Below are 10,250 nucleotides of genomic sequence, written 5' to 3'. Positions count from 1 at the left end.
TCTTTGTTTTCCTCTTTCTTCCTGTTCAGCCTCTACAGCTAATTCCAAAAACAGCAGCATCGGTGAATTTAAGAAGGAAGTCGTATATTAAGTAACAACCCCCTGGAAAATAATGGGAAAGGCGATCTAAGTGTGATTGATGGTTCTTATGATACTTGCTCCAAAAAAAGTAATTGATCCTTCATTGTGTGGCTATAAAAGCAACACAATACAGAGAGAGGCAGAGTAGAAGGAAGGAAAGACAGTGGAGAGTTGAGGCAGCTGCCTTCTAATGAGAGAAAAAGAGAGACAAAGACAGAGATAATAGTCATAGTGAACTCTTTCTTGTTCGGGCATTGGGATAAAATGGTGCTCACCCTGCTTCTGAGCACCCTTTGGCTTCATTTTACTGTTGCTGTGGCTTCAGAACCGTAAGGGAATATTATACTCTCTATTCATATTAAAGTACTAGCAGAGACCTCATTAAACCTGTTCTGTGTCAGCATTTTGATACTTTACCACTTCTGAGACTGAGTGCTGGTTTGCCTTATAAATTTTTAAACAAGTGTATAAAGGGAATTGACATATTTTTTAAGATACCTCTCTCTGTATACTTAGCATTCATTGTAATGAAAGATGTGTGTATTTCAGGACCATTTCAATAAGCTAACGTTGCCTTTTATGTGTGTTCTGCATTTCTCCTACCTAGGCAATATATTCTATGGGTCTCCTCTGTGATTCAGAGTCACTCTACAGAAAAAGCTTGTCTCCACCTTTTAAACCTTAATGAGTCTGTATCCTTGAGTATTGTCCTAGAGTATGATGAAGTCAATGTCACCATTTTTGACCAGCCTGTGGAGGAGGAGAACTTCTATGCTTGTGCAGATTTCCAGGTGAGGCACTGAATTTGCCGTTTCAGAACTTAGGATGGGAACATGAAATTATTATTTAAAATTTCATTTTAGAGAGATAACAAATCTTGATTTTGGATGACTATGGAAGCTAGGGAATAAAACAAGAGAATTTCTGAGGCAATAAACAAAATGAAAATTAACATAGGCAAAAAATGTGTGAGCTATTGCCGTTTTCTATTATATGGAGTGATTAAATGTAATTACTGCTTTTTGACAGAGCTGTTCAACAAAATAAGAAAACAGAATCTAGGTAAAGGGAAACAGAATTGGAATTCGAGGCAACAAAAACATAGAAGGCAAGAAGACATAAAAAGAAGTTTATTAAGAACTGTTTTCATACTAAAAAAATAAAGAAATTAAAACAAGTATTCACAGTCTCTCATTAAGAAATAATGAGCTTAAAATGCTCTCAGACTGAGAACCCAAATTAAGACATTGTTCACCTTCTTAATGTCTACACATAATTGTCCCATTCTCTGTTCTTTAACATAAACAGGTTTCTCAAAAGTCCTCTGAACAGTTAGCTTTTGTGACATTGTTGGCTAAGGGTGATACTCTTGAAATCTTTGAGAGGCGGTCCGTAGCACTCGTTTCAGAAGAGACAGTAACCTTCGTGCAGACAGATAAACCCATCTACAAACCTGGAGAGAATGGTAAGTCAATATTCACATTTCCTTTGTATTCTTGACCTTATGAGCACATTCTTCAAATTTAGGGCAAGCCAAACATAGGAATTTTAGTCTTAAATTTATCCTTAATGTTATAGAATCATGGATCTCTAGAATTTTTACTGGTTGAGTAGGTCAATTATAAAATAATTCCTTCAAGCTCCAGTAATTGAATGCTTTGCTTCTTAAAATTTTGCACGTCATTTTTACTTTGTACAAATTCTAGTGACAGGCATACATAAAACAATGGTTACAAGCATGGGATGTGGAACAAAATTATTTGGTTTGAATTGTTGCTCCAATCTCTATTTAGTCTCAACTTTTTAAATCTCTAGAATGAAGATAATCAAAATATCTCACTTATATAAAGATAATCAAAATATCTCACTTATACAAATATTGTAAGGATAGTATCCAGTAAAGACTCCATAAATGACATTTATTATCACTATTATTATTATCCATATCAGTAGAAGTAATCATAAATCTGAAAACCAAAGCAAAGCCCTTCTATTTTCTTTATTATTGTAAGTAGAAGATAGCATAAAGAACACTAACCAAGGACTCAAAAGAATTTGGTTTTGTCTTGACTTTGTTAATGATTTATTGGCATTTGCCAAGCAAATTCTGATCTTAGAGATGTAAAATAGAAGGTTAAATGAGAGCAACTATAGATTTTGTCTGATTTATTGAAAAGAAATAAAAGAATTGAAACAGAATATATATGGTGAGTTTTTTTGTGGCATTATATTCTCTCTCTGGAGTTTTTAAAATACTATGATGGACAGGCATGTGTAAAAAGCTAAGATGGCTTTCTAGAATTCTGCTCCAAGTAATATACAGTAATGTTTGTTAACATCAATACATTTTTCCCAGAAAAATTATGTTTAACTCCTACCATACATATTTCACATTTTTCCTTCTATGACTAATTCTGCCACAAATTCCGGTGGTGGCAGTAGCTAGTGTCAGCTTTAGCAGCAACCAGCGTCATCAGCAGAGGAATTACCATGGAGCAATAAGATAGGATCAAATCAGAGCTAGGGGAGAAGGGAGAGCAGTATTCTATGATAGGAAGGCAATTTATTTCTATGTCTATTTGTAAACAACTATACCTAGGAGAGAAATAACAAGAAAAAATATTGCCCCTCCCCTCTTTTCTTTTAGTTCAAATTCGTATTGTGACACTGAATACCAAGTTCAAACCTGTCGAGGAGTTGGTGAGTTCAATAATTTCTAATGATACACTGAAATTTAAGCAAGTTAAATCTATTGCTATAGAAAGTGTCATCAGGAAGTTTTTCATAAGTATGAAAATAGATTCTAACATAGAGAACTATATAGGTATAGTTTCATTGCTAAACCTCAAATTTAAACATAAAACTTTCATTTATCTTGAATTAATTTATATTTCTTTAAGACTTTTCATCATGTAAGAATGGGTTGCATGAAACCCTTTGCTCTCTGTGAAAACAAGAGCAGTCTCAATATTTAAATTAAGTCAAATAATCTTTATAAATGCAATATGTGGCCAAAAAACAGTGCACTATTACAATATTAACCTACTTATTTTTTCCTCTTGCAGTATCCTTTAATCACACTTCAGGTAAGAAATCTTTTTTTCATTTCTATTATTTTAAATATTCAGATAAATAGTGATTTGTGTCTAGTTTTCATTATGCATAGTTACAAGTTAAGATAACTGAAATAGCAGAGGAGAAAATCTTTATATACACAATATAAGACATCAGATGAAGATCTAAACAAAGGGCTGTCGCTTTTAGTATAGTCTGTGTGGCAAGTGCAGTAACAAGTTTTCAAGGAAAAGAAAAGATTGAGCTCTTTTTAAAGGAGTTTTATGTTTAAAATTGCTTAATTTTGGCTGCTGGCCCTTCTTAATCCTAATTTAGCCATATGTTATTTTAAGGAAATAGAAAGCATATACACCTACAAATTTAGAAATTAGCTAAGAAGGTGATTTTATTATTATAAAATAGAATTTTGGTTTTCAGGAAAAAGTTAATGGAGTCTCTTTCTACTAATTCAGATCTTTGATATTGTGCAGTATGGTATCTAAATGTATTTGAAGCCTCTAGTTAGTTCAATAAAATGAAAAACTTTCTTTACTTCCCATAATTACAGAAAGTACCCAAATGAAGAAGGAAAAGATGATACTCTTATATGACCTCTGTTTTTATTTCTTCTTTATTTTCTAGGATCCTCAAAACAATGGGATTTTTCAATGGAAAAATGTGGCTCCTTTTCAAAATATTACCCAACTCTCATTCAGATTGATTTCAGAACCAATGTTTGGCGAATACTCTATCATTGTGAACAGGGCATCAGGAAAGACATTGACACACCCATTTACCGTTAATAGATATGGTAACCAATTGCTACTTATACTTGTTCTATATAAATTAAGCTTTCAGAGGACTCGACCAAGTAGCTTTTATGTTAGAATTAGAAAAAGTAGGTGAAGCTTTGTTTGGTGTTCTCCCATCTTCCTTTCTTGGCCTTTTCTGCTTTATTATCTTTCTTGCTTCTCACTCCTTGCCTTCATCCTTTTTTCTGACCCCTGCCTTTACTTCGTAAGAAATATCTCATTTATAAAATCTACACAATCTTCTGGGAAGTATTACAACAAATAAATATAAAGTTATGAAAATAGAGAAGAGAAAGGAAAGGGAAATAATTAATCATTAATGAGACACCATCACTTACTGGTGCAACACAGAATTTGGGGCAATTGAAACATGGTCTATACTCTATACAGATATACACAGAGGAAAATATGGTGCATAGAACCATACCTAGCTACGTAATTGTAATAAATTTTGCTCTCCAGTATTTGTAGGGGCTGAACTATATTTCTCTTTGTTTCCAGTGTTGCCTAAGTTTGAAGTAAAAGTCAATGTACCACAAACAGTAACTATTTCAGATGAGGAATTCCAAGTGGATGCATGTGCTAAGTAAGTATTTATTCAGGATATTTGACATCGCATGTCAATGCAAGGCTCAGAGAGGAGGAGAAATGAAATTAAGCATGTAACTTTAATTATTTGTATGCTTATGTTAAAATTATCAGACAAGTAATGAATTGCCATTATAAGAGATTTTAAAAATATAAAGAAAAACATAAGAAATTACCTATACAGTGGGGCCTTGACTTACGAGTTTAATTCTTTCTGTGACGGAGCTCGTAACTCAAATTACTCGTATGTCAAATCAATTTTGATTGTGACCTTCACTGCGCCAACTAGTGGTTGAGCATCTGAAGCTGGCTCGTAACCCGAATTTTAGCTCGCAACTCAAAGCAAAAAATCGGCCAAGAGACGGCTTGTATCTCGAAAAACTTGTTAATGAGGACACTCGTAAGTCAAGGCCCCACTGTTATTAATTCCACTAATGCCATTGATACTGGGATTTATTTTTCTCTAATCTTTCATGAAGTTTCTATAATTGCAATCATACTTTTCTACCCACTATAATTAAGAAACATGTTCCCATATATGCCAATATTTTCATGAATTCTAGTTTCTTGCTACATAAATGTCTCTATGGCTATACCAAATTTACTCAACCACTTTTATTATATAACATGTAGGCTGTTCCATTTGTTTTTTCTAATAATAAATAGTATTATAGCATATGTCTTTGTGTATACCAGTAAGTGTATAAGAAGTCGCTTCTGAACTAAAAATTACTTAAGAAATATTTCAAAAATAGGAATTACCAAAATGAAATGTGCAACATTCTTTTAGTCTTTTGATTGCCATAATGCTCTCAATATATTGTGCAAATGTACAATTCCAACTTTGCCTGTCTCATTGAATCTTCATTATCTTGGGAGTTTTCAATGTTTTTAAAAAAGAACATAAACTTTTGAAATGTCCTGGTGAAAAAGAAGGTACTTTATCAATTTATTTGAGTTAATTTAAATAATTTTAATGTAAAAAAGATTTCTATGTGATGAGAGAAATTTTTATTTTACTTTTGGAAAATTATTTCTAATGATATTTACCTTTTTAAAAAGTGTAATGTATTTTCTCAAATTTCTAAAAAATAATTAAAAATAGATAATATTTAGTGAGTGCCAATTACTGTGCTAAGCATTGCATTTATTATATTCTTACCACCATGCTATGAGATAGACGCTATTATCATTTTTATTTTATATTGAAAGATTATAAGTCACAGAGAATTGAAATAACTTATCAAGATTAATGAAGCTTTTTTGATGGCAGAACTTGGGTTTAGACCTACCTTATCTGACTTCAGAACTACTCTCTTAACCAAAAACTCTGTTGTACTTTATGTAACAAAATTTAAAATATTAATATTTCCACATATTTAAACACTGTTTAATTGGTGATGTGAAAATTACTTGCCTTTGAATATTTTAAGCAGTATATTAAAGATACATTGGGTAAATACTAGTTTATTAACTAGCTAATAAACAAGTTAGGATAGTGCTCGTGGATGCCACAAAGAATCTTGAAAAAAGTATTTAGCTTTTTTATATTATTTAAAATGTTCATTGGACTCTAGAAAAAGAAATGTAATACTTTTTGAGTTTCAAAAAGAGTAGCTGAACATATGCCAGAATTTCATAAATGTAATATGTAAGAGATCATAGACTATCTGTGTTAAAAGATAACAGGATAATCAACTTAAGCTTGAAGAAATCCAGGAACCTAAGTTGGCTTCACTTAAAAACCCTACACAAAACCAAAATTGTCAGTGGGATTAACAACTATAATTTATCTGCCCAATGGCATGATAATAACACATACCAGAAGAACCAACATATTTATCAAGTATCACCTACATAAAAGACTTGCTAAGCTAAATATTGATATGGAATTGGGACATCTTGAAACTTCTTTCATGTTATATTCTACTTAGATTTGACATTAAATAGTACTTTAGTATTAGCAATAATAATATCCTGCAACAGGACCAGGCAATTGAGATAGGAGCTGTGCATGCTACAAGGTTATTTCAGGGCAGGCTATGTCTGGAAGTTAACATCAGTGAGTCAGTTGCTTACCTCAAGTTGTATAACTGTGTCTGTGCATTGTTTCTTTAGTATTCCCTGGGACTAAGCTTGGAACCAATAAAGAAAAAAAAAGGAAATTAGATTATTTTAGTCAAAAACTTCAGAGATAAGTTGCATTTTTAAGAAGGAAGAAAACTTGCTCACAGACATATTAGTAAACTGAAGTAATATCCAGCAAAAGCTTTTAAGTCAAAAACGAAGAGAGAATGTTTATTTTGACCTGTATGGAAATTTAAACTACATATTTCAAGGACATATGTTAACCTATAGAAAAAAAATATATATATATAGCCAAGTGACCAACAATCCATCTGTCCAACTGGCCAGCCAGCCAGCCGGCCGGTACATATGATGCACACTGGCAATTTAAAAATAAACATTGACTTGCACATGCACAATACATATAAAGCTCTCACTGGTGCCAATCTAGACAGAGTAGGAATATTCCTACCTGAACCAGTTTTCACACATGGTCAGTTATATCTTGCTTTTTCTAGAGTTCGAAGAGCATGTGACAAAGTTGTAAATACTTCATCACAAGGGAAATTAGTCAAGCACTCTGAAAATATTTTTACTCTTAATGTGGTATACAAGGAGATATTAGAATAAGTTTAATCAGTTTATCAGTCATTGTTTTTATCAATGTTGTTTTTATATCATGTTTTTGTTGTTTTTATATCATTTCTTTGTTGTTGTTATATCGTGCTGTTATTTCTTCTAATTAATTTCCTTTCAATGGGCACAAATCTGTGCACCAGGCCACTAGCACTACAATAAGAATTGTACTTCATAAATAAAAGACAGTAAGAAGAAATAAGATATTTCAGGTATAACTTAACCTTGCTTCTCACATGTAACTAATATTTAGAGCTGACAGAGGATTTTTTAAAAATAGTTTTTATTGATTTCAGAGAGTAATGGAGAGAAAGAGAGAGAGATAGAAGCATCAATGATAGGAGAGAATCATTGATTGGCTGCCTCCTGCAAGTTCCACACTGAAGATCAAGCCTGCAACCTGGACATGTGCCCTGACCACAGAATTGAATCCTCCTGGTTCATAGGTTGACGCTCAACCACTGAGTCATGCTGACAGGGTCTGACAGAGGATTTTAATTATTTGAATTGAGTCAAAATCTCAGAAGCATTAAGGATTTTTAAATAGAGAGAAATAAATTAGTGGAATGGAAAGAAAATGGACTGTAGATTGAGGAAGATCTGATTTTGAATTTTAATCTCATCAGTTATAATGTGGGAAAGTGTTACTTGATCTCAGTATATTAATCTATAAAATGAGATAATATACCTACATCTCAGGGTCCCTGAGAAAAATGAATAAGATATCATAATGTACACACTGGATATATACTAGATCCACCAATTAGAAAAATATATTCTAATTGATCAATTTTATTACATTGAGTTTTGCCATATGCTAATTTCACATTTGTTATCTGTGTTTCAGAATCTTAGTGGACCTAATTCTCAACTAACAAAATCAAAACAAAACTCAAATTAACTGTATTTGTCTTTGGTTAAACTTTTAAAGAACTTGTATTGATGTTTTTTGTGTGTTTTAGTAGAAAATGAGATATGTATTTAACCCCACCCCTTAAAGACACTATACTTTTGGTCAAAGCATATTTAGTTTAGGGATATATTTTCTGCTAAAGAAAAAAAAGTGATGCAAACAATTTTTATATTTCTATCAGATTAAAATATAATTTTAAAGACTAAACTTAATCATTAAATCCTATTCACTGAAATTTTAGAGTCTACATTACCTTGAATTTTATTTAAAAAGCAGCTGAATCCTGCTGCCTGATCAAATACCTAATTTAACCTAAATTCTGTGGGGATGATATCACCAAGAAGTGAGAATTCCTAATAGAATTTGGTCATTGAAGTAGTCATAGTTTAGAGATTTCATATGTAATTTCTGAAGAAGACCATAAAATATTACCCTGGTTTTGTTCATTAATAATTACCAATACACCTTCTCCTACTAGGTACACCTTTGGCCAACCTGTGCAAGGAAAAGCCCAAATCAAGGTGTGCAGAGAATATTTTTCCTTTGGAGATTGTGAAAGAGACAACAATGAAATTTGTGAACATTTTATTGTGCAGGTACAGTTCATAATCTTTATTTCAAAAAAGTTCAATTTATTATTATTCTTTCTTTGATTTCATTTATAAAAGGGATACAACACTTTTCATCTTGTGAATAATAGAGGTTGCAGGTAAGTAAGGTAAAGAATGAGAAAGAAAATATAATGTTTAACAATAGTCTTTTATTCTCTAGGCTATGTAAATTGTTACCCACCTATAGAATAATACATTTTTAGAATTGGAAGCTGTTATTGGCTCCCTTGTGTTATAATATTTTGTCTAGGTGACCTCCCTGATCTTTCTTTGGAGAATCATTAATTAACCTTTAAATAAATGAATCCTTCATAGTATTCCCCATGCAACCTAGAATTGTTCTTATGAAAAAAAGGTCATTTGCAAACATCTGCAATTCAGAGTATCTGCATTTATTACTTTAGATTTGAAGTTCATTTTTTTAAATATCATTCAGTTCTATGCTTATCTTTTCAAAATTTGTTATTGTTGACACTGTTAAAAATGTCCCCCATTTTTCTCCTCTTTGCCCACCTTCACTGACCCCCCTCCCCCCTCCCCACCCACTCTCCCCCACTTCCTCCCTCCGCCCTGCCAGCCTTCACCACACTGTTGTCAGTGTCCATAGGCTATGCATATATGTTCTTTGATTAATTCTTCACCTTCTTTTATCCAATCTCCCCTCTACCCCATTCCCCTCTGAGATCTGTCAGTCTGTTCCATGTATCTATCCCTCTTCCTATTTTGTTCACCAGAATATTTTTTAACTTGTTCCCTTCCACATTGTTTCCAGGAGAATAACCCTGACATCTGTGAAATATACAATAGCTCCTTACTTTGTTTTAATTGGTGATGAAAACTACCTTCCCCCATCTTTGGTAATTCTGTGGTCATTTCAACAAGTTTGTGAGATGGAGCCATTGAGTGGTGGAGGGAGATAAGTATCTGTGCTGAAATTCCATATTCTTTAAAGACTTTTGGGTTCCTAACTTTTTCTTTGTATCTTCTCTTTATTTTTCAGTTGGAAAATGGTTGTGTTTCTCAAGTTGTAAATACAAAAGTCTTCCAACTCTACCGTTCTGGATTTTCCATGTTATTTGATATCACTGTAACTGTGACAGAAACCGGGACAGGTAATGGTTGTATTTTATTGGTAACCTGAGGACATATGCAGCTTACCAGAAAGAAGTTTATTGAGTTAGTAATACTCATCAACTACAGATCATTAATTGCTCAATAGAGTAAAGTGGAGTACATTTGCTAATAGGTCAACTTGAGGGTTGTTTCTGAATACGGTTTTTCTAATAATATTTAAAATAAAAGTATTATGTAAATGCTACGCTCAACTTGGAATAGTTTGTTTGCCTTGCTTAAGAGCTACAACAACAAAGTTGAGCAGTTGTGACAGAGACCGTGTGGTCCAAAAGCTTAAAATAATCACTGTCAGATCCTTTACAAGAGAAGTTTGTCAATCTCTGATCTAATACAACTGGGATCATCACAAGTGCA

At 32.7% G+C, this 10,250-nt stretch overlaps 1 protein-coding gene across 1 annotated transcript in view; it reads left to right on the top strand.

Annotated features, from left to right (window-relative positions):
* The first annotated feature begins 250 nt into the window (after positions 1 to 250).
* LOC102419763 (ovostatin homolog 2-like) overlaps positions 251 to 10,250 on the top strand; it is a 37,056-nt gene continuing 27,056 nt past the window's right edge. Inside the window, exons 1-9 of the mRNA XM_014451667.2 lie at positions 251 to 410; positions 689 to 872; positions 1,390 to 1,546; positions 2,729 to 2,781; positions 3,147 to 3,167; positions 3,778 to 3,946; positions 4,449 to 4,533; positions 8,630 to 8,747; positions 9,763 to 9,874. Of these exons, the coding sequence (XP_014307153.1) occupies positions 346 to 410; positions 689 to 872; positions 1,390 to 1,546; positions 2,729 to 2,781; positions 3,147 to 3,167; positions 3,778 to 3,946; positions 4,449 to 4,533; positions 8,630 to 8,747; positions 9,763 to 9,874 (964 nt within the window). The 5' untranslated portion in view covers positions 251 to 345. The remainder of the gene's footprint in view (positions 411 to 688; positions 873 to 1,389; positions 1,547 to 2,728; positions 2,782 to 3,146; positions 3,168 to 3,777; positions 3,947 to 4,448; positions 4,534 to 8,629; positions 8,748 to 9,762; positions 9,875 to 10,250) is intronic.

This window comes from Myotis lucifugus, unplaced genomic scaffold (genome assembly GCF_000147115.1).
Source record: "Myotis lucifugus unplaced genomic scaffold, Myoluc2.0 scaffold_10, whole genome shotgun sequence".
NCBI lineage: Eukaryota > Metazoa > Chordata > Mammalia > Chiroptera > Vespertilionidae > Myotis > Myotis lucifugus.
Note: the sequence above shows the minus strand (reverse complement) of the source record. Positions and strands in the feature narration are given on the sequence as shown.